General features: G+C 33.7%; 3 protein-coding genes and 1 long non-coding RNA gene across 7 annotated transcripts; 2 read left to right on the plus strand and 2 right to left on the minus strand.

Moving 5' to 3' along the window:
* Positions 1-4,968: 4,968 nt before the first annotated feature.
* Positions 4,969-5,560, minus strand: LOC142241074 (uncharacterized). Its single transcript, XR_012723475.1, has 2 exons — positions 5,436-5,560; positions 4,969-5,382 (listed from the first exon to the last, which is right to left on the minus strand). It is a non-coding gene; the product is annotated as an uncharacterized LOC142241074 (long non-coding RNA).
* A 5,539-nt stretch (positions 5,561-11,099) lies between these two features.
* Positions 11,100-12,716, plus strand: LOC142240777 (protein PET100 homolog, mitochondrial). Of its 4 annotated transcripts, none has more exons than XM_075312503.1 (2): positions 11,100-11,507; positions 12,486-12,716. In XM_075312503.1, the coding sequence occupies exon 1, from the start codon at positions 11,194-11,196 to the stop codon at positions 11,440-11,442; it is 249 nt and encodes an 82-aa protein (XP_075168618.1). In that variant the 5' UTR covers positions 11,100-11,193; the 3' UTR covers positions 11,443-11,507; positions 12,486-12,716. The 4 variants fall into 4 exon arrangements, with proteins under 4 accessions (XP_075168618.1, XP_075168617.1, XP_075168616.1 ...); XM_075312502.1 differs by lacking the exon at positions 12,486-12,716 and adding an exon at positions 11,564-11,705; XM_075312501.1 differs by lacking the exon at positions 12,486-12,716 and adding an exon at positions 11,579-11,705.
* A 1,528-nt stretch (positions 12,717-14,244) lies between these two features.
* LOC142237877 (salivary protein Tsal1-like) lies at positions 14,245-18,153 on the minus strand. The gene is made up of 3 exons (XM_075309332.1): positions 18,019-18,153; positions 15,101-15,565; positions 14,245-15,032 (listed from the first exon to the last, which is right to left on the minus strand). Exons 1-3 carry the CDS (start codon positions 18,059-18,061, stop codon positions 14,350-14,352), a joined length of 1,191 nt encoding a protein of 396 aa, XP_075165447.1. The 5' UTR covers positions 18,062-18,153; the 3' UTR covers positions 14,245-14,349.
* A 4,237-nt stretch (positions 18,154-22,390) lies between these two features.
* LOC142238193 (salivary protein Tsal1-like) lies at positions 22,391-24,774 on the plus strand. The gene is made up of 3 exons (XM_075309771.1): positions 22,391-22,530; positions 23,544-24,008; positions 24,076-24,774. The coding sequence occupies exons 1-3, from the start codon at positions 22,488-22,490 to the stop codon at positions 24,756-24,758; spliced, it is 1,191 nt and encodes a 396-aa protein (XP_075165886.1). The 5' UTR covers positions 22,391-22,487; the 3' UTR covers positions 24,759-24,774.

Below are 24,774 nucleotides of genomic sequence, written 5' to 3' on the forward strand. Positions count from 1 at the left end.
CATCCAAATTCAATAATGTTGTCTTCCAAAAAAACAATATGTTATTATGTGACCATATAATATGTTTGGAAGCATTTTGCACCCAAAAATATTATATGCTTAAAAAAAATTCTCCCAAACAATATTGTGCTCAAAATTTTACTTATTTATTTATATATTTATAATCATAATGAATTATGAAAATAAACAGGTAATATAGGTGCTAACAACATATGTTTTCGACCTGAATGCTCAAAATTTTGTTTCTGCCCAATTGTATATTCCCCGACATCTTTCTCACTTCCACGAGATTTTTTAGTTCTTAGCACCTTTTTCTGTAATACAAACATTGTAGAATAAATTATTCAATTTTATTTTTTATTTTTTTTTTATTTTAATTTTACCTTTTGCCGGACGGGGATTCGAACAGCGGACCACACAGTTTGTAAGGATCAAAGAAGTAGCTGATCAATTGCCCAAGGAAAAATAAAATGTTAATTTTGTAATAACAAGCAACAACCACCAACTTAATTCAATATCGCTCCCTGTTAAATAGCGCTCCAAGCTACTAAACACATATATGTTTATAGGCTATTTCTAAATTAATATATGTTTGCATTCAAGCATATTATATTTACAAACATTTTATGTCCCAAACATAATATGTTCTAACATATTAACATATATGTCCCAAACATGTTATGCTAGTTTATGAACATTATATGCTTGCACTCAAAAATATTGTGTTTAAAAATTTGTGTTCCAAACATATAATGTTTATAGCCAAACATATGAAAAACAGTCTTTTTCAACCGTGTAGATGAGAAATTTGTTAAACTTCCATACATTTTTCACTGTGGTATTTTAGGTTCTTCTGGTAATTGGTGACATTTAAGTTCTCACTGAAAAAAAAAATATCCTAATATGGAGGAGAATGCGCCCTTAATTGTAGCTCACAATTTACACAAAATTAAGGAAACAAAGAAATTTTAATTAAGTGGAAATAGTGCGGATTTGAATCATCTCTAATGAATTTCATATGGGTTTGTCATAGGACGCAAGTATTGCGTTTTCGTATCCTTTGCATTGCTTTAGACGTTGTACCTTGGAAGTTCATTTGAATGAAGAATTTAAAAAAAAAATCAACAATGGCACCATAACAGAACGCCTTAGCATACTTAGCCACAAACAATAAATGCATGGTCTTCAATGGTTTCCATTGAAGTGAAAAAGTCAACTGGCACATGTTCAATTCCACGCTGGGTGAAATTTTATTTATTTATAAAATTAGATTTATAGTATAATAATAATATTAGAAAAAGTAGCACAGGCTACAGATGCCATCAGCTACACTGGTAGAAAAACTTCGTTATATAACCAAAATGTGTCTTTAAAATTGAGCCAATGAAACAAATTGGTGGGTATAACAATTTTTCCATTATTATAACGAAGTTTCTGTTAATTAACGAAATGTTTCATTACATTGATGAAAATTTTTCTTTAGATCAATGAAAAATTTTCGTTGGTTCAATTTTAATGAAATTTTCTTTTGCCCATATGTAAAATAATTTATTGACAGTTTATCGAAGGAATTTATATGGTAAAAGTAGGCTTGAAGTTTTCTTTAACTTTTTTTTTGCATATGGGTGGTTGAGTGTTAAGGTGAAATTTTTATTTTTTCGATTTTTTTACTTTTTGTGCCCTAAACCCCATAGTGGTCAGGTCTAACTTTGATCTGCTAATAAATGTGCCTATCAGAAATATTGATTTTAAAATATATCGATCGAATAGCAGAATCACTTCCTGAGTCGATCTAGCCATCTATCCGTTTGTCCATGCATTTTTTGTGCGCACACAAAAAAAATCTGATTCAATCACGAAATTAATTGATCCAATAAATTTTTTAATTGAAATGTCTTCAATCACAGAAATGATAGTATGTTATCAATCAAAAAATTAATTGATATAATTAAACAATTAATTGATACTATTAATTTGTATACCCTCTAGAGGTGTGCACGTGAGTAATAGTTTACTCACGCACACTCACGACTGAAAAATCATACTCACGCACACTCACGCACGATATTTTTTGGTAGGACTCACGCTCACGCACGCTTACGAAAAGAAAATTTGTATTCACTCACACTCATGCACGAAAACGTCGTGACTCACGAAAAATACCGTGACTCACGAAAAATATCGTGACTCACGAATAATTTTATGATTAATTTACTTTACCGAAGTGTCTGAAAACATGAGCATTATTAAAATCGAGAGTGTTATTAAACTCTTAACATCCCAGGTGTCACTAAAATTGTAATTGAATTTAACTCTTAAGCGTTTTATGTTGGTGAGCAGGAATATTTTCGTGAGTGTAATTCGTTACTCACGCACACTCACGAAGATATTATTTTCGTGACTCACGCACGACATTTTGGTTTGTTAATCACGCTCACGCACACTCACGCTGTTGTCATGAGCGTTACTCACGGCTCACGCACGAATCACGAAAATGTTCGTGAGTCACGACAATTTCGTGTCACGTGCACACCTCTAATACCCTCCACCATAGAATGGTGACGGGGGTATAATAAGTTTGTCATCCCGTTTGTAACACATCGAAATATCGATTTCCGACTATATAAAGTATATATATTCTTGATCAGGGAGAAATTCTAAGACGTCTGTCTGTTGTAATCACGCTACAGTCTTCAATAATGAAGCAATCGTGCTGAAATTTTGCACAAACTCGTCTTTTGTCTGCAGGCAGGTCAAGTTCGAAGATGGGCTATATCGGTCCAGGTTTTGATATAGTCCCCATATAAACCGACCTCCCGATTTAGGGTCTTGGGCTTATAGAAATCGTAGTTTTTATCCAATTTGCCTGAAATGTGAAATCTAGAGGTATTTTATGACCATAAAGAGGTGTGCCAAAAATGGTGAGTACCGCTCCATGTTTTGGTATAGCCCCCATATAGACCGATCTCCCGGTTTTACTTCTTGGGCTTATAGAAACCGCAGTTTTTATTCAATTTACCTGAAATTGGATATCTAGAGGTATTGTAGGACCACAAATACGTGTGCCAAAAATTGTGAGTATCGGTCCATATTTTGGTATAGCCCCCATATAGACCGATCTCCCGATTTTACTTCTTGGGCTTATAGAAACCGCAGTTTTTATTCAATTTACCTGAAATTGGAAATCTAGAGGTATTGTAGGACCACAAATACGTGTGCCAAAAATTGTGAGTATCGGTCCATATTTTGGTATAGCCCCCATATAGACCGATTTCCCGATTTTACTTCTTGGGCTTCTAGAATCCGAAGTTTTTATCCTATTTGACTGAAATTGGAAATCTAGAGGTATTTTCGGGTCATAAAGAGGTGTGCCGAAAACGGTGAGTATCGGTCCATATTTTAGTATAGCCCCCATAAGAACGATCTCCCGATTTAACTCCTTGGGTTTCTAGAAACCGTAGTTTTTATCTGATTTGCCTGAAATTGTAAATATTCTGGTATTTTAGGCTCACAAAAACTTATATCGGATTAAGTTTTTATCGGTCCATTTGGTAATGCCTCCATATAGACCGAATTCACTTCTTGAGGGTGTAGAAGACGCACTGATCATGAAAATTGCCTGAAACTCAATGTAAAATTTCCAGATTTTACTTCTACAGATTTAAGATTTCAAATCAAGACGTTATTTTATAATTTTCTTGCACACTTACAAGAGATGTTAATGATTCCTCTAAAACTCAAACAAAAATGGTTCGTATAAATCCAGAATCTGATATAGTCCTCATAGTCCTCAAGCTCTCCTGAAATTTCAAAGGAAACCCTAATATTTGGTTCATGGTGGTGGGTATTTAAGATTCGGCCCGGCCGAACTTAGTGCTGATTGTTTTTTGTTTCAATTAAATTGAATTGAATCAATTAAATTTTTAATTGAATATTTTTTAAAAATCAATTAAGACTTTAATTGGAAAAATGTTCGTGAATTTTTTTCTGTGCAGGATTCCGGTCGCAAATATTAACCGTTTTTGATGAAATTTGGTTCAAAGTATTCATATTGGTACAAGGACTAATGCTATTGGAAGATATCGGCTTCAATTTAGAGCTATACATGTGCTTATTAACTAAATTTAACACAAAGTAATTTTTATAGTACATTTCAAGTCTGCAAAAAACTATCGAAATCTCATATATAGGTATCGCCCGATTTTCCGAAATTCACCCATAATATACTTATGTATTAACCAATCTTACCAAAGTAAGTACAAAATGTTCGTGTACATTTTTCAGATGTGTGTGTAGTCCAGAACACTTCTTAAGTGTCTCCTGATAAATAGATAACGCTAAAAGAAATCAAACTATAGGCTTTAAAAAATTTCGTTGACTTTTTGTGAGCATAAATGCTGTATTGAATGTCTAATTTAGGTTTGTAATTAAAAATAAAAACCGAGGTTAAGATGAAGCCTAACAATTTTCCAAATATTTTGTTTTTACTCCAACAAAATTGTCGTGTGTCAGATACACTGTATTAAAGAACGAATTTGATATTATTTTTTTATAGCAATTTTTTACTACTCCTGCCTCAAAACTTATCGCATAATAATTATCGAAGGAAAAATACCTACATATAAATTTATTAATAAATACAGCTATAATTAACGATATGAAAAGGTAAATAATTTGTACAAGTATATCGTGATATTTGATATTATTATTATTAAGTCTGCTGCTATTTCCAGAAACAAACCATTGTGTTTTAGGTGATCTGAAAGAAGGTTATTCACCTTTCACAAAACCTGTACTTTTTGGGTAAAAACACTGGCTATAGAATAGAATTCTGCATGGCAAAAAACAGAAAAACTGTCAAAAAGACGAAAATGTAGTTCAGGGGTAGTCAACCTTTTTTTACTTACCGCCCACTTTTTCATCTCGAGTGATAGAAAAATATTCTTACCGCCCACCTAATCCACAGTGTTGTTTATTGATAAACTGCTTTTATTTATTAGGGTTTTACATTTTATTAAGTAATTTTAATTAAGTATAGTGAAATATTGAGTATTTAATGGGAGCCCTGAGGCTGATGCTGCCAAATTAAATATTTAATATCTGGTACTATTTTCGTCAAAATATTAAGGCGGTTTCTTTCTTTGTTCATGATGTGGTTAACAGCACTAAATCCTGATTCGACTAAATATGAAGTAGGAAAAGATATTCATAATTTGAATACCTATTTCCACATACTTGGATATAAAAGAGGTATTTTTTATGTTGCCACAACTTTCATTATCCGCCATTTTCGATACTGTCTACATCGTCTGTGTAGTAAAAAAATCAATTTGCGTTGTAAGCTTCTACACGTTGCACGTTGTCTTTTAAATACGAGTAAAACTAAAAGCAATAAGATAGTTCAAAAATATATAATATACTTAGGAAAATCTTACCGCCCACCAAAAAGTCCCTATCGCCCACTAGTGTTTTATTTTTGTATTTGGTTTAAAAAGATGATTTTTTTTTTTTAATATTCATATTCACCTATAGTTCGTTGATAACTAACAAGCAATAACATAATTTTTCTTCAATTAAAATTGTTTCAATACCCTTTCTAAAATTCCATGCTATTTTATCAACCAATCCTTATCAAATAAAAATAAAAACATTTGAAAAATAAATCTTTTTACTTTGGTTTCAAAGTAAAAACAGTCGCTTCTACCTAGGGATGCCAGACGTGTTACTTTATATATCAGAGTCGTAGAAGATGTTGCTTCTTCACTTTATACTCTGTTCTAAATGTAAACAAACTTCTTCAATAACGTTTTTCACAAAAACACCAAAAAATGACTTAAAAAGTATTGTAAGAAAATTAGCTTGAGTTGAAAGTGGGTTATTTTATGTTTATGGCATGAACCCTTTTGCTATGTTTAAATGAATTATATTTCAATAAATTGGAAATAAATGTTTTTCTTTTATTTGAAAAAGTGTGCTCTATTCTTTTCGTATGTGCTCTTTTTATAAGCTGAATGTGCTCTTTTTGCCTCTTCAAAATCTGGCATCCCTACTTCTACCGTAAAAAATTGTGTGAATAGTTTTCTCATCTCTGGGGGAAAAGTAGTTTCCGAGGTGAAAAGTTTCCTCACGGGAATATACCCGATTAGAGTTTTTCCATGTATCTTCAATTTTTTTTAAGGCGTTTCCGATTCGAGGAGCACATTCCGCATATTGTTTACTATTTATCTCACTAAAAGCGACATAACTAATATCCCACATGTAATAAATGGAATAAATGTATGGACAAAGCTTATTTTTCTGAGTTGTTAATTAGAATTCGTCTACCAGTTTTAGGAGAGAGAGCGCTGTATTGAGAATGCATATTCTAAATAGTAGAGTATTCGAACACATGTTAAAGGCAAATATTGAAATGGAAAGTGAGAACGAAAGTAATAAAATGTACTTAAACGTCATATAATCATTGAAAGGGGTAAGGGGAAAAGAAATAGTTGATAAACACAAACTTTAACTACAATAATGGACACCTTTTTCTTCCATTGTAAATCTTTTTTTTATCATTTTTATTCGTTTGTTTAGAAATTTCGCCTATCTGATAGGTTTGGATTTAAAAGGTGTCTATAACATAAGGCAAAGTTTTCTTATTTGAACAGACTTCTTAATCGGCTTTTGATGAAGTCGAAAAGTGCACTGAAAGAAGAGTGTTCTTTTCTGAGAACGAAATTTTAGACAAAAAAATTTTTAAAATTGTTTTTAAAAGCAGATTTTGTCAAAATTTGATCTCTATAGGAAATTTTGTCAAAATTTAATTTCTATAGGAATTTTTTCAAAATTCCATTTCTATAGAAAATTTTGTCAAAATTTAATTTCTATAGGAAATTTTCACACAATTCCATTTCTATAAGAAATTTTCTCAAAATTTCATTTCTATAGGAAATTTTGTCAAAATGTATTTCTATAGGAAACTTTGTCAAAATTTCATTTCTATAGAAAACTTTGTCAAAATTTATTTCTATGGGAAATTTTGTCAAAATTTAATTTCTATAGATAGGAAACTGTCAAAATTTCATTTCAAAAGGAAACTTTGTCAAAATTCCATTTCTTTTAAGAAATATTCTAAAAATTCATTTGTAAAGGAAATTTTCTAAAAATTTAATTTCTTTTAAGAAATTTTCTAAAAATTTCATTTCTACAGGAAATTTTCTCAAAATTTCATTTCTATAGAAAATTTTGTCAATATTTAATTTCCAGAGGATATTTTGTTAAAATGTCATATCTGAAGGAAATTTTGTAAAATTTCATTTCAATGGAAAACTTTGTCAAAATTTCATTTCTTTGGGAAAATTTTTTCAAAATTTCATTTCTATGGGAAATTTTGTCAAAATTCCATTTCTATGGAAAATTTTGTCAACATTTCATTTCCATGGAAAATTTTGTCAAAATTTCATTTCTTTTAAGAAATTTTCTAAAAATGTAATTTCTACAGGAAATTTTCTCAAAATTTCATTTCTATAGAAAATTTTGTCAAAATTTAATTTCCATAGGGAATTTTGTCAAAATTTATTTCTATAGGAAACTTTGTCAATATTTCATTTCAAAAGGAAACTTTGTCAAAATTCAATTTCTTTTAAGAAATTTTCTAAAAATTTAATTTGTACAGGAAATTTTCTCAAAATGTAATTACTTTTAAGAAATTTTCTAAAAATTTGATTTCTACAGGAAATTTTTTCAAAATTTCATTTCTATAGAAAATTTTGTCAAAATTTAATTTCCAGAGGATATTTTGTCAAAATGTCATATCTGAAGGAAATTTTGTAAAATTTCATTTCTATGGAAAATTTTGTCAAAATTTAATTTCTATGGAAAATTTTGTCAACATTTCATTTCCATAGAAAATTTTGTCAAAATTTCACTTCCACAGGAAATTTTCTCAAAATTTCATTTCTTTTAAGAAATTTTCTAAAAATGTAATTTTTACAGGAAATTTTCTAAAAATGTAATTTCTACTAGAAATTTTCTCAAAATTTAATTTTCAGAGGGAATTTTATCAAAATTCAACTTATAGCAAATTTTCTCAAAATGTAATTTTTGCAGGAAATTTTGTCAAAAATTCATTTCCATAGGAAATTTTGTCAAAATTTAATTCATGAAGGAAATTTTTTCAAAATGTCATTTCTGTAGAAAATTTTCCCAAATTTCATTTCTATAGGAAAATTTCTCAAAATTTCATTTCTATAGGAAATTTTCTAAAAATTCTATTTCTAAAGGAAATCTAAATTTCATTTTTATAGGACATTTTGTAAACATTTTATTTCTAAATTGAAATTTTTTGAAATTATTTCTATGAAATTTTGTCAAAATATCATTTCTCTAGGAAATTTTCTCTAAATTTCATTTCTATAGGATATTTTGTCAAAATTTCATTTCTATAGGAAATGTTCTCAAACTTTCATTTCTATAGGAAATTTTGTTAAAACTTCATTTCTGGAGGAAATTTTCTCAAAGTTTTATTTCTATAGGAAATTTTCTCACAATTTCATCTCTATTAGAAATTTTCTCAAAATTCCATTTCTGTAGGAAATTTTCTATATATTTCCATTTCTCTAGGAAATTTAGCCAAAATTTTATTTTTATAGAATATTTTGTCAAGATTTCATTTCCGTAGCAAAATTTCTCAAAATTCCATTTCCATATCATTTCTCTAGGAAATTTTCTCAAAATTTAATTTCTATAGGAAATTATGTCAAAATTTCATTTCTATAGGAAATTTTGTCAAATTTCATTTCTGTAGGAAATTTTTTCAAAAATTGATTTCTATAAGATATATTATAAAAATTTGATTTCTATATGAAATTTTAATTTCTGTAGGAAATTTTCTCAAAATTTAATTTCTAAAGGAAATTTTCTCAAAATTTCATTTCTATAGGAAATTTTCTCAAAATTTTATTTCTATAGGAAATTTGTCAAAATCCCATTTCTATAGGAAATTTTGTTAAAGCTTCATTTCTGGAGGAAATTTTCTCAAAATTTTATTTCTATACGAAATTTTCTCACAATTTCGTTTCTAGGAAATTTTCTCAAAATTTCAAATTTTGTGGGAAATTTTCTATATAATTCCATTTCTATAGGAAATTTAACCAAAATTTCCTTTTTATAGGAAATGTTGTCAAGATTTCATTTCCGTAGCAAAATTTCTCAAAACTCAATTTCTTTAGGACATTTTCTATAGAATTACATTTCTATAGGAAATTTAGCCAAAATTTCCTTTTTATAGGAAATGTTGTCAAGTTTTCATTTCAGTAGGAAATTTTCTCAAAAATTTCATTTCTGTATAAAATGTTTGTCAAAATATCATTTCTATAGTTTCCTGTATATGTTATTTGTCAAAATTTCACGTCTGTAGGAAATTTTCTCAAAAATTTCATTTCTATGGGAAATTTTGTCAAAATTCCATTTCTATAGGAAATTTTGTCCAAATCGATGAGAAATGTTTTGAATTGCCCATACATTATGTTTAAAAAGCTTTTGCCAAAATCAATTTTCATACTCGTGATTGTCAAATTAATACACCAAGAGAGGAAGATAACATATACTCTAATTGACTGCAGAATTGTATACTAATATATAAATAATGACATACTGTAGAAGAGTATTGTCTCATGAGCGTAGCTATAATGTTATTGGAGAAGGATTTATTACTCTTCACATTTAAGGCCCGCAACCGGAGAAGGAATAAGGTCAACTCAAATGTACATAGAGTTATTTTTGGACGGGGAACATTTAACATGTTTGTCACAATCATGCCATTTTCTGGGCGAGCATGTTTATTTTTGGCGAGAATACTATATTTTTGCGGGAAAAATCTTCTATATACTTCATCCAAAATTAACATTGTACCCTTGAAATATGTTTCACGTCATCATATTCCTTTTCCGTGTATAGATTGGATGAACTCTGATCTTGTAGGAGGCTCTAGAAATTAAATCGGGCGATCGGTCTATATGTATATACATATATGTAATTATGAACCGATATGGACTTTTGCATGATTGTAAAAAGACCTATATTGACATCACGTACCAAATTTCAACAGGATCAGATGAAATTTGCTACTCCAAGAGGATCCAGAAATCAAATCTGGGGATCGGTGTAAATATATGGGGTTGTAGGTTAGGTTAGGTTATAGAGGATGACACCAATCCGTAGAAAAGGAATTGGTTTCCACTTAGACCATATTGGTCCATTGCCATTCCTCTGCCTCCTCCATTGCCATTCTCTGCTCTTCATATTCTATCTTCCTCCTTTAGGACTGATCCCATCATATATGCGTTTCTTAACGAGTTTTCTAGGTCTTCCTTCCAGAAGATTGGATGAAGGCAAGTATATTCATCAGATTACAGTCTTGTACATCAGTAATAGCCTGAAAGAAAAATGCCGGATACTGGCACAGAAAATGGTAAGAGTCTTCCGTCAGTTATTAATAAAATCCTTACGATGTGTTTTCCAAGTGGGTTATGTCCTGTTATGATGTCAATAAATGATATCAAATCCTCTCTATGTATTGCCATTAGAAATCCACAGTTCTTACCGAGATCGAGAGCCTGAAACTGAATGGGGCTGCCACTGTAACCTAACCTTACCTATACTTTATATAGTCGGAAATCGACATTTCGATGTGTTACAAACGGAATGACAAACTAATTATACCCCCATCACCATTCTATGGTGGCGGGTATAATGATTGATTGAAATATAAATACAGCTAAAGAACTTTTATTTTTTAGAGAAATGGTTGAATAGCAATAAATTTCGATTTAAGAAATTGTTGCTATTGTGTTGAATTCTACTGTTGAATTTTTTGTTGAGTGTGACATCTCTTCACAATTCTCACCATGAATATTATCTTACCTTCATTTGAAAAGGCTTTTCTCCACTGATTGTGTTTAATCGCAAGGAGGACGAGAAGGCCCTTTGATCGTCAGTTTGGCCGCTTTGACTCTCAGCGCCATCTTCATTATTGATAGATACTTACTCAACATTAAGAGAGAATAGCTGCATCTTGCTCTAAATTATCTTCGATTTTCGATATCAGCTGTACAATGTCAGTTGAGTTATAAGGCATAAGAAAAAATATAAACAAGGCAGAATTATCTTTTTTATAAAGCGGCGTAGAAAAATATAGCATATATATTCAGAATGGGCAATTGGTCTCTAGAAATCTTTAAAATGGCAATGTACATGACATTTCCCGTAGCCATGTTCCATATCTTCAACCAACCAGAATATTTTGAGGAGTGGGTGACTAAAAAGAAAAGGGAATTGTATCCACCGGAGAGTTTGGGACATCGTGAGACGATACAGCAAGCAATAAAGGAGCATCGCGAAAAACAAGATCAAAAGTTTTTGAAAGCTTTGGAGGATATTGAGAAAAAGCAAAAGGCGTAAAATCTATGACTCTGGAGATGGGCTTGTGCTGGCCATGCATTATTTTACCTAAGTTTTTGTATTATGTAAGGATAATATTTAAAAAACGATTAAATATAAAGCATTTTGTTATCATATAAAGTCATATCATTTGCAGTTCAGATGGGACCATTCAACATACAACATTTAAAGACATAGAGAAGGGATTCTTTTTAGTATAAATAACAAAAGACTTGTTACATTGAGACGAAATAGAGACTCTTTCTTTTCCACAATATTTAAAATGGACACATTGATCTTAAATGAGGTATATTGATCTTAAAGATCAAAAGGTTTTTATGAAAGTAAGTTCTTTTCCACAATATATAAAATGGACACATTGATCTTAAATGAGGTATATTGATCTTAAAGACCAAAAGGTTTTTATAAAAGTAAGCATTAATACTGAATTATGTTTATTAATTGAGGAAACTCTTTAGAAATTTTATAGTCTTCAGTCGGTGTCTCTCCGGCCAATGAGAACTAACCCTTTCACTACCGAATTAAAAGTAGTCATTGCAAAATTATTGTTTCTTCAGAACTAGATTACTCTAGTGATATAGAGTACAAAACAACAAATTTTGGAAGTACAATTATGTAAACATGGATGTAGCAAGTGTCCTAGGTGGACACTGGTCCCTGCCAACATTTTTTTAAATTTGACGGCGTTTCTGAGAATCCCCACCACGTCGAAAACAATCGTATACGAAATCCAAAACTCGTCGGAAAAGCGCCGTCACTATTGATGAGTTGTACCACGCCAAGTTACTACAAACAAGTACCGCATGAGTGCAATTATTAGGTGTCTTTTTTTTAATAAATTTAGAACGGCGCCAATAAGAGCCCCTTCAAACAATCAGAAAAAGTGAATTTTAAGATAGTTGTAAAATAATCATTGTGGTCAAGTAAAACACGATTGTTTAAATGTTTATTAATTTGATTAAACCTTTATAAAATCTTATAAATATAACATTTATATACCACTATCACAATACATTTAATATAATTTTTTTTCATTATAATAGAATGATGTTGATTTACAAGTGGCAAGTTACATGTTGCAGCGTCTATCAGCCAGTGTTTTTATTCTCGATGCCTGCCTGCAGCGTGCCTGTAAAATATCTGAAAAACAATCACTTTATTCCATTTGGAAAATCAAAAATTGTTCACCAATATACCTTTTACAATTTTTAGCGAAATAACTATGTTTTCAGCACTTTATTATCGATTCTATTTAAATAAATTATAAGAAGCTAGTTGCGCTTGGTGTTTCACAAAATATAAAATGGCTCTTGTAACAATAGTGATGGCAAAATACTTTCATGTGCATTTCATACTTTTTCCCCCATCACAGTTGGCGATTGTTTCAGTGTCACTTACGAGTCTGTGGTAGCAATGAGGATGAAACGGAACTTTGAAATGCTGGCAGGGATGTTATTCAGCATTTACTTAAGCGTGATAATGATACACGATCATATCAGATCCATCCATCGATAGAATTGCTTGTTTCCTGAACAATCGAAAGCTTAGTTAATCGACTTATACTGTATATATCGTACACCAAATTTTCAATTTTTTTATGTCCTTCAGTTAAATAACACTTCCTCTCATACAGTAAAAATCAACAATTGTATAGTATAAATAGGCCACCATAATTGCTCAAGGGCAATATCAGAAATGACAAAAATGGGGATTTCACTTTTTCCATAGAAAAAAATGCATAAAATTGACGAAACACATGTTCGACTATATACAACTGGTAAAGTAATATTACTCTAACAAAAATTTTAAATAAAGCATACAAGGATAATGCACAATCGAAGCTCAAAGTCATGTCCTCCCAGGTGGACATCGGTAGTGAAAGGGTTAACAATATTAATAAAAACCTTGATATTAAACAGAACATATAACTACAAAAGCATTAATATTTCAAACACTGAGTCATTGGAAACTTCGGTTGTGACTTGTAATAAAATTGAATTTACAATCGAGGAGTGAGCGTTTTAATATCTCCAAAATTGTCTACATACATTTGAAAACTCGATAGAATCACTATTATTTGACTTCTTTGAACGTAATTTACATGATATCCGGTTAAAATTGATAGAGAATAGTATGTTTGTGATAGACCTATCACAAGACTGGTACCGATGCTCCAGTTTTCGTAATTTATAAATTTTCATATGATTTATCAATATCTATGTTCTTTTGATAATAAAATCTTGTTGGATCCACACATTTACTGAAATAAAATTAGATGATGACTCTATTGCTCAAAATATTCCAACAAAATTTCCTTTCTGGTGCGAGTTATGCTCGAAATGGAATACGTTCTAAAGAGGTAGTTCCATACTGGTTAATGGGGCCTGTCTATGGGTGGTCCTACTAAACTGTTCCAAAACATGGAATGAGCCCAAGTCGTGTCCTAAAGTGTAAAATTGCCACGTAAATGACAACCCAACGTTAAAATGGCCGGACTGGTCCAATCACTGGACTAGTTCTGTACCGGGGCTAATCCATTTCCCGTAGAGTAACTTATAATCGGACTTGTAAAGTCCGGCATGTAGCCTAGAGAAACTTCTTATTAAACGTCGATAATACAGTTTCCCTTGTATTTCTTATGGGAGCAAAATGTAGACAACGCCTCACGGAATGTTCGGAAGCAAAAAACTAATGCATTTTTTATTGGCCTTAAGAGTTGCATACCGAGTTTAAAATTAAAACAACCATTTTTTCAATGCTAAACTTTGTTGTATTAATAATCAATTATAAACAATTTGTACATATGAGTATGTACATAAATTTATATACAATTCATACATATATTTTTGCGTATAATCTGTCCAATTCCGAAATAATTGAGGGTGGGATAATTAAATTCATTGCCACTTATTTACTCTTCAACAATTTGCTGGCTTTAACATCCGAAGGCAAACCATCGAATTTCTGCTTGAATTCATCAACTTTACAACAGAAGGTATAACCCTTCGTCAATTCTGGGAATTTGGGATGGACCAAATCGGTTGAGTCACATACATTCTTACAGAATTCATGGGAAGGACCCTTCTTAATGAATGGATCATTGACGGTGACATAGACAATACCAGCATCACTGGGCTTATGCAACAAGACTTTGAAGTAATATTTGGGTGCTTCGATTTTCTTCTCATCATCCAAATAGATGTCAACCAATTTTCCATTGGGTTTGGGCAATTGCACAAGACCAATATAACCATTGTAAGATTCAATATCTTTACCATATGAACCAGCTACTTTGCGGGCCAATTCTTCGACACGTAACCAATTACCGGCATTAATATTTTGGAATTCAGGAGCTACATTGGCATAGTAATAGGTAGACAATTGTTCATAGCCAAAAACGAAATCAGCATCGGGTGTCAAATGGCCACGGGCCAAGAAACTAGCATCATCGAAATATTTCTGAGAAGGTGCGATCAGTTTACTGAAACGTTCAACTTGGTTCTTCTTGGTATAGAGGTTGTAGGTCTTGGTGGTTTTGAGTTTCATACCTTCGGCACTGAATGGACGACGGGTACTCTCTTGGATGTTATCTGTAAATGGAAATGGAAATATACTCATATAACTACAATGATTTGCATAGCCATGTCGCAACACTTACAATTGATGGCTGCTCCATTGATGATATTATGGGTATAGTAAGTGGTCTCTTTGTTATTGTCATAGCAAATATCAAATACTGGACCATAGAATTTTTTATTCAACTCAAAACCAATCTCGAATACTTTTCCTCTATTTTTCGAGCACAAAGTACTGGTTACCTTTAAAGTGGAACTTGGAATGGATTTGCATACCAAATCCTTAAGATTGTAAGCATTATTGTTGTTGTCCTTGAATTTATTCGAGGAACATTTCAATTCCAAAGTCTCCTTGTTTAGGGATTCAATGAAATTCTTTTTACCAGTACAGGCCAACAAGAGTTGAGTACCCTCGGGAATGTCAGTGGTTTTGCCAGTAGGTTTAAATAGTTGATATTCACCTTTAGCAGAGCTACGTGTTAAAATAACTGGAGCAAAACCTTTAACGTCCTGAGGCAAGGTAATGGAACATGCATTGACCACAATAGCTGCAAAAAATAATCAATAAGAAAAGAGGACATTTTTTATGAATTTTTTATAGCAGGTTTGCAAACAAACATATTGGAACCAGCGTTACTATTGAGAGTGTCCAGAAAGTGGCACAAAAAGTGTCACTCTGAATAAAAGGTGGCACACTAATTTTTTTATAAAAGTGGCCCACTTTCACAAAGCAAAAATACGAACCTAATTATTTTATAAAAGTTTTGAAAACAATACTTTTATAAATTCACCTCATAATCTTTGTATCGGCCTTTTATCGAAAACCCTTCCTCGTGATAGACAATTAAAGAAGTAACCCAATCTACCTACTATAGAAAATTTTATGCGGCATACTTTCAGGCGGTACACGTGTCGGCATGAAAACCTTATAATATCAGAATGGAAACATGCTTAAACATTTAGTATTCGCGGTGTAAACTCGATTATTTGACAAGACCCCGATCACGCCTGCAATCTTAAAGGGATTTGGGACCAAAAATTTACAAACATATTTCAGAATAAAAGTTCATTCAAAAGTGGCTAAACATGATAAAAAAGGTGACACAAAAGTTAAAAAATTGCATTTTGTGGCCCCAAAAGCATCATCGATAGAAGAAACTTGCAAATGTCCCAATAAAATGCAAAACGGCAATACGGATTGGAACCAAATGACGAAACCTACATCGACCGGAATGCTGGAATCTGCATTATTTGGGACTGAAGAGGATTGCAAGAACATACTGAATTTCGGAATGAGAAAAAATAGTCAATTGAGTTAAAAAATTATGGAATTTACGGCCATTATCATGTAGCTACGTTAGGATTTAACTGCCAGTTAACAGAAAATAAATTGAAAATTTCTTCTCTCCGGTTAACTTTAACTGAAAAAATTTCAGCAGTTAAGTTCTTAATTGCCATATGGAATTTATAGGCAAGATGACAGATATGTCCATAGTACGATTTAAAAGTTCATTAGCTAACGTAGTACTAGCAGAGTTTCATGAAAATGGAGGTTAGTGACAAAAAAGTAACACCGCTGGAAGAATGTGACAAATGTTCCACTAAAATGTCACAACGCAACACCGATTGAAACCAAATGAACTAAATCCGTCGAAATGCTGTAATCTTCAGTTTTTTTGGGACTGAAGATTATTGCACTAACGTGCTGAATATCGCAACGTGAAAAATTGAGAAATTCGTTGATCTTCATAACGACCGTGTTTAGTTAATCGAGCGCACTTACGAGAATTTAAGCAAACGAATGGTAACAAAAGAAAATTTCCATTTCAAATGATGATATAGGCAATTGTAAACGACGATAGCCGCTCTCCAATCGTTTTCATCGTGCCGTCTCATTTGAGCACTCTCATATATGATTAACTTCCTTGCGACTATCTAGCAATTCCCGCTCACTTATGTGTGTAATGCGCCCATTCCTTTAACGTAACCCGCACAGTCTCGTCTGCCAAGTTTTTGGGTTATTTCATTTCATCTTATTTCAATATGACTTAATTGATACCAATGCCTCTGTATGATTGGTATAAACTCTGTATGATTGGTATCCGTGATCAAGTCCATATTCCCAGATATAGCTTTCATATCCATTGGTAAATGTACGGTGAATCCTCTGAAAGGTGGACACCCACGGTCGCCTGAATTTTGCCCCCCTTTGAGAGGTGTCCAGGTTTGAGAGGTTAATTTTAATGTGTTAATATAACAAACGCCCCCAGGCAACTGTCCATATTTAGGAGGTGTCCGGTTTTTAGAGTGTCCAAGTTTGAGAGGTTTCACTGTATGTGGTATCTGGAGGTTCACCATCAGAACACCACTTAATAATTCTGATATGTATTGGCTTCTTCTCAATGAATTTGTTGTGTATGATTCCCAAATAGAAAACCTGGTTAAGCCCGCATTATAGAAATTTATACAGTAAAACCTCTGAAAGGTGGACACCACTGTCTTGTAAATGTTGTCCACATTTGGGAGATGTCCAGTTATGAGAGCTTAATTTTAATCTGTTAATATAGCAAACGGCTCACAACAATTGTCCACTTTTAGGAGGTATCCGGTTTTCAAAGAATCCAAGTTGGGGAGGTTTCACTGTATATAATGGTAAGATCAAGTTTTCTTACTGGGGTACCATCCTGGCACTTGGTCATTGGATCTAAACGAACTCTAATGTACTGTAAGGCTACCCACTGTAGATTTAACTCCAAGGGCTCAGGCAATTACAATTGTAATATTCTATATACAGTGAAACCTCTGAAAGGTGGACACCCACGATCGCCTAAATTTTGTCCACATTTGAGAGGTATCCAGCTATGATCGGTTAATTTTAATGTGTTAATATAGCGAACGTCACCAGACAACTGTCCACGTTTGAGAGGTGTCCGGTTTTGAGTGGTTCCACTGTAGTTTTATGTAGAACACCGCCTATATCCATTTTTTTCGATTCGCTTACCCAAAGCACAAGACCAAGTTAATGCCAACAATAGTTTTGTCATTTTCCCAGACAAGTGAATTCACTTCAAGGTATGCTAAGACAAGACCCTAAACGATAACTGATCACAAACCTCTAAGTTTCGATGAATTTATAGCTTGTAACTCTAGAAACTAGAAAAAACGGATCTTTTGTTTCCTACCAGAACATTGTTGACTAAGCAAATATATTATTCTACGTGTGCAGATGTACAAAAGTACATTGTAGCTGGACAAAAGTTACATCGAAATTGCTCGAGGCAATTGTCAGAAGTTGGCCATGTGTAATTAGTTACACACCTTGCATATGTTTTGAGAAGTTTATCTCTAGCTTAATAATATTTCGCACATTTATCCCATGAGGTACAAGGGGGAACACTAACGTAAACTCAGTAAAAAAGATCAATTTTTACAGTTAGATATTTGATGAGCAATTTATAGCAACAAGAAGAAAAGATATATGGAGCTCATTCACGTTTAAATTATCGGGAAAAGATCTGGAATTTTGCGTATAGAACACACCCGACGAAAGATTTGTATGGAAGCTATATCTAAATCTGAACCGATTTCTTGCCAAAATCAATATGGTTCTATTTTGGTGCAAAACACACAATTGTGCCAAATTTGATGTCGATTGGACTAAAATTGCGATCTAGGCTTTAATCACACCAAGTATATACATTGAAACATCCGAAAGGTGGACATCCACGGTCGCTTAAATTTTGTCCACATTTGAGATGTGTCCAGGTATGAGAGGTTAATTTTAATGTGTTAATATAGCAAACGTCCCCAGACAACTGTTCAAATGTTGGGAGGTGTACGGTTCTCAGAGTATCCAAGTTTGAGAGGTTTCACTGTATAGCCCTAAGATCGGCCGTCTCGAACCTTATATACTCACCACTATGAATCAAAGACAATAATTTACTTTCAAAAATCTTCGTCGCAGCGGGTTACTTGAAAATACAGAGAAGCCTCTGAAGCATGGACACCCACGGTCGCCTAAATTCTGTCCACATTTGAGAGGTGTCCAGAGGTATAAGAGGTTAATTTTAATGTTTTAATATAGCAAACGTCACCAGACAACTGTCCACATTTGGAAAGTGTCCGGTTTTCAGAGTGTCCAAGTTTGAGAGATTTCACTGTACAGTGAAACCTCTGAAAGGTGGACACCCACGGTCGCCTGAATTTTGTCCCCCTTTGAGAGGTGTCCAGGTTTGAGAGGTTAATTTTAATATGTTAATATAACAAACGTCCCCAGGCAACTGTCCATATTTAGGAGGTGTCCGGTTTTTAGAGTGTCCAAGTTTGAGAGGTTTCACTGTATATAGAATTTGATGACAAGTAGTCTTCTCGAAATTAAATTTAAAGTTTCTTCATATCGATGCCCTCATTCCAGAGTACGCTAAGTCGACTTAGCATGTTTTGATGGAGTTTGCTGTTTTTTATTCGGATTAATGTGAAGTACATCCTGTCAAAAGTTCGAATTTATTGGACATTTCTATCAAAAGTTGTGGTTAATATTGTACTTAGCCTGTGACTAAAGTTTTAAAAAATGTTCAATCCAAAAAGGGCAAAAAGCTTTGTTCGGTCTAATCTGGTCCAAGTCATTTTTAGCCATGTTCTATTATCACTATTTTGAGTTCGTACATACTAAAAAAAAAATCATAAAAAAATGATTTTAAGACCGAAAATATAGGAATTTCTATCTTATACGGGTTTTGAGAAATTTCAAAAAACAAAACTTTGAATTTGTTTCCTATAAAAAATCACTTTTTGGACTTAGCGTACTTTGGAATGTAGACATCGATATGGAGACTACATCAGATTTGGGATTTATAAGTACCATATTTGTTTGAGTTTTGAAGAAAAGTCTCGTCAATTCTATAGATTTTTACCAGATCATTCGGGTACAACTCTTGTGAATATTGCGATTTCTAGAAGCTCAAACGGGAGATGGGTCTATATTTTATAGTAATATCAAACAAAGGGCCCAAAATACACTGTATTCGGCATTCATTTGTGGACCCATAATACCTCTAGATTTCCAATTTCAAGCAAATCGGCCAGAAATTGCGATTTCTAGAAGTCCAAGAAGTCAAATCGGACTATATGGGATCGGTCTATATGGGAGTTATACCAAAAAAAAAAAAAATGACTGATACACACCACATTCGGCACACCTATTTGTGGACCTATAATACCTCTAGATTTTCAATTTCAAGCAAATCGGCTAAAAATTGCGGCATCTAAAAGCTCAAGAAGTCAATTCGGGAGATCGGTCTATATGGAGGCTATTCCTACGTGTGCACATAAAGTACCTCTACATTTAAAATTTTATGTAAATCGGGTAAAAATTCCAGTTTCTGGATGCTCAAGATCCCAAATCGGAAGGTAGGTTAGGTTAGGTTAAAGTGGCAGCCCGATTAAGATTCAGGCTCACTTAGACTATTCAGTCCATTGTGATACCACATTAACTAAAAGTACCTATTACATATGGGCACTTCTAGTTTTAACCGCTGAACCTTCTCGATTATTTTTCTTCGTTGAACCAACCAGCTTGTTCCGAAAACATTAGCTGACTGCCTAAGTTAACGTTTTCCAGATCCGCCAGTAATCTGAAGCTATATGCTCCTTGCGCTTTACACAAAATGCAGGACACTCACACAAGAGGTATTTAATTGATTCCTTTTCCTCCGCATCATGACAGCTCATACAATAGTCATTATACTTCGCGCCAATAGTTTTTGCAAAATCGCCTATCAGGCAGCGACCCGTTATAGCAGATATCAGGAGTGATATCTTACGCCTCGAGAACACTAGCATATCTAGTGTTCGGTTTAAGTTTAAATGTGGCCATATTTGCTTGATGTTGTTACAACCCTTGCAATTCTCCCATCGAACATTTGCCATCATAACAGCCTTCTCACGCAGCATGAGCTTGCAGGTAGCCAGGAGCATACCAACAGATTCTAGTTCCCCTGGTAGTCCCTAGCCTTACCAACTCATCCGCTTCGCAGTTCCCCGGTATGTTCCTATGGCCAGGCACCCATATTAGGTGAATATCGGAAATCGGAAGGTAGGTTTATATGGAAGCTACATCAAAACCTGAACTGATATAGCCCATCTTCGAACTTGACCTGCCGGCATAGAAAATATGAATCTGTACGATTGATTCATTATTGAAGGCTGTAGCGTGATTACAACAGACAGACCGACGGACGTCGCTATATCTCCATAGAATTTCCTCGCAAAAATTTGCAGTATCGAAAAGCTCAAGAAGTCAAATCGGGAGATCGGTCTACAGTGTAACCTCTCAAACTTGGACACTCTGAAAACTGGATACCTCCCAAACGTGGACAGTTGTCTGGGGACACTTCCTATATTAACACATTAAAATTAATCTCTCATACCTCTGGACAACTCTCAAATGTGGACAAAATTTAGGCGACCGTGGGTGTCCACCTTTCAGAGGATTCACTGTATATGGAGCCTATTCCAAAATAAAAATAGATAAACTTCATATACGGCATACCTATTTATGGACCTACAGTACCTCTGGATTTCCAATTTCAGGCAAATCGGAGAATCTCAAAGAGTCAAATCGGGAGATCAAGGCTATGCCAAAACATGATCCGATTCACACCATATTCGCCACCACTACTTAACCCTCTAATGCCCAATCCCGCCTTTATGCGGGCTTCATTTAATTTGGAAACTTTTAGTAAAACACACCTTAAGACCACAAAAATGGGTAAAATAAAAAGAAAACTTTATTTAAACTGTTCAAGAGGCTTTGCAGCATATACTGAATTTTACCGTATAAATTTTTCTTATTTAATTTTCTTGCTTTTGTGTCGTTAACATTGAAAATTTAATCAGATGGCAAAAAATTGGGGTATTAGAGGGTTAAGGTCGTAATCGACATTTCGATGTGTTACAAACGGAGTGACAAACTTTTTATACCTTTATCACCATTCTATGGTGGTGGGTAAAAAATGTGATCACAAACAAACGGATGGACGGACAGATGGACATGACTATATCGACTCAAAGGCCTGAGCATTATTGCCAAAGACACCATTTGTTTATCTTGTCTCCTTCTGGGTGTTTGCAAACATATGCACTAACTTATATATAATACCCTTTTCCACCATATGGCGCAGGGTATAAAAAGTCACTTTTGCGACTTTTTCAAAATTTGGAAAATTCATGTCTTCGTATTGGCTCGTGCAATTTCAGTATTTTGTAACTTTTGTCCAGCTACAATGTACTTTTGTATAAATGCACACGTAGAATGATATATTTGCTTAATCAACAATGCATTGAAAGGAAACAAAAGCTCCGTTTTTATAGATTCTAGAGTTACGAGCTATAAATTCATCGAAAATTAGAGGTTTGGCATCAGTTATCGTTTAGGGTTTTGTCTTAGCATACCTTCACTTGTCTGGGAAAATGACAAAACTATTGTTGGCATTAACTTGGTCTTGTGCTTTGGGTAAGCGAATCGAAAAAATTGGATATAGGTGGTGTTCTACATAAAACTACAGTGGAACCACTCAAAACCGGACACCTTCCAAACGTGGACAGTTGGCAGGGAACGCTTACTATATGAACACATTAAAATTAACCAATCCTAGCTGGATACCTCTCAAATGTGGACAAAATTTAGGCGACCGTGGGTGTCCACCTTTCAGAGGTTTCACTGTATATAGAATATTACAATTGTAATTGCCTGAGCCCTTGGGATTAAATCTACAGTGGATAGCCCTACAGTACATTAGAGTTCGTTTACACCAATGACGAAGGGACCGATCAATTGAGACGATACGCAGTTAGCAAGACTATTAACATTTTGCGCCTAAAGTGCCAGGATGGCACCCCAGTAACAAAACTTGATCTTTCCATCATATATAAGCCGGATACATCCTAAAACTGGACAATTGTTGACTATTTTTTCTCATTCCGAAATTCTGGGTGCTCTTGCAATCCTCTTCAGTTACAAATGATGCAGATTCCAGCATTCCGGCCGACGTAGATTTCGTCATTTGGTTTCAATCCGTGTTGCCGTTTTGCATTTTATTGGAACATCTGCAAATGTGTAAGCATGTTTCCATTCTGATATTATAAGGTTTTCATGTCGACACTTGTACCGCCTGAAAGTATGCCGCATAAAATTTTCTATAGTAAATAGGTAGATTGGGTTACTTCTTTAACTGTCTATCACGAGGAGGGGTTTTCGATAAAAGGCTGATACAAAGATTATGAGGTGAATTTATAAAAGTATTGTTTTCAAAACTTTTATAAAATAATTAGGTGCGTATTTTTGCTTTGTGAAAGTGTGCCACTTTTATAAAAATTAGTGTGCCACCTTTTATTCAGAGTGACACTTTTTGTGCCACTTTCTGGACAATCTCAACAGTAACTCTGGTTCCAATATGTTTGTTTGCAAACCTGGTATAGCACATTCATAAAAAAATGTCCTCTTTTCTTATTGATTATTTTTTGCAGCTATTGTGGTCAATGCCTGTTCCATTACCTTGCCACAGGATGTTAAAGGCTTTGCTCCAGTGATTTTAACACGTAGCTCTGCTAAAGGTGAATATCAACTATTTAAACCTACTGGCAAAACAACTGACATTCCCGAGGGTACCCAACTCTTGTTGGCCTGTACTGGTAAAAAGAATTTCATTGAATCCCTAAACAAGGAGACTTTGGAATTGAAATGTTCCTCGAATAAATTCAAGGACAACAACAATAATGCTTACAATCTTAAGGATTTGGTATGCAAGACCATTCCAAGTTCCACTTTAAAGGTAACCAGTACTTTGTGCTCGAAAAATAGAGGAAAAGTATTCGAGATTGGTTTTGAATTGGATAAAAAATTCTATGGTCCAGTATTTGATATTTGCTATGACAATAACAAAGAGACCACTTACTATACCCATAATGTCATCAATGGAGCTGCCATCAATTGTAAGTGTTGCGACATGGGTATGCAAATCATGTAGTTATATGAGTATATTTCCATTTCCATTCACAGATAACATCCAAGAGAGTACCCGTCGCCCATTCAGTGCCGAAGGTATGAAACTCAAAACCACCAAGACCTACAACCTCTATACCAAGAAGAACCAAGTTGAACGTTTCAGTAAACTGATCGCACCTTCTCAGAAATATTTCGATGATGCTAGTTTCTTGGCCCGTGGCCATTTGACACCCGATGCTGATTTCGTTTTTGGCTATGAACAATTGTCTACCTATTACTATGCCAATGTAGCTCCTGAATTCCAAAATATTAATGCCGGTAATTGGTTACGTGTCGAAGAATTGGCCCGCAAAGTAGCTGGTTCATATGGCAAAGATATTGAATCTTACAATGGTTATATTGGTCTTGTGCAATTGCCTAAACCCAATGGAAAATTGGTTGACATCTATTTGGATGATGAGAAGAAAATCGAAGCACCCAAATACTATTTCAAAGTCTTGTTGCACAAGCCTAGTGATGCTGGTATTGTCTATGTCACCGTCAATGATCCATTCATTAAGAAGGGTCCTTCCCATGAATTCTGTAAGAATGTATGCGACTCAACCGATTTGGTCCATCCCAAATTCCCAGAATTGACAAAGGGTTATACCTTCTGTTGTAAAGTTGATGAATTCAAGCAGAAATTCGATGGTTTGCCTTCGGATGTTAAAGCCAGCAAATTGTTGAAGAGTAAATAAGTGGCAATGGATTTAA

This window comes from Haematobia irritans, chromosome 5 (assembly GCF_050003625.1).
Source record: "Haematobia irritans isolate KBUSLIRL chromosome 5, ASM5000362v1, whole genome shotgun sequence".
In the NCBI taxonomy this organism is placed as follows: domain Eukaryota; kingdom Metazoa; phylum Arthropoda; class Insecta; order Diptera; family Muscidae; genus Haematobia; species Haematobia irritans.

Excerpts from the sequence above, each read along its gene's own strand:
- LOC142238193 (XM_075309771.1), top strand. The coding sequence starts at position 22,488 with ATGACAAAACTATTGTTGGCATTAACTTGGTCTTGTGCTTTGG. Across the intron at positions 22,531-23,543 it reads AACTTGGTCTTGTGCTTTGG|CTATTGTGGTCAATGCCTGT; the intron begins GTAAGCGAATCG and ends TATTTTTTGCAG. Across the intron at positions 24,009-24,075 it reads CAATGGAGCTGCCATCAATT|ATAACATCCAAGAGAGTACC; the intron begins GTAAGTGTTGCG and ends TTCCATTCACAG.
- LOC142240777 (XM_075312503.1), top strand. The coding sequence starts at position 11,194 with ATGGGCAATTGGTCTCTAGAAATCTTTAAAATGGCAATGTACATGACA.
- LOC142237877 (XM_075309332.1), bottom strand. The coding sequence starts at position 18,061 with ATGACAAAACTATTGTTGGCATTAACTTGGTCTTGTGCTTTGG. Across the intron at positions 15,566-18,018 it reads AACTTGGTCTTGTGCTTTGG|CTATTGTGGTCAATGCATGT; the intron begins GTAAGCGAATCG and ends TATTTTTTGCAG. Across the intron at positions 15,033-15,100 it reads CAATGGAGCAGCCATCAATT|ATAACATCCAAGAGAGTACC; the intron begins GTAAGTGTTGCG and ends TTCCATTTACAG.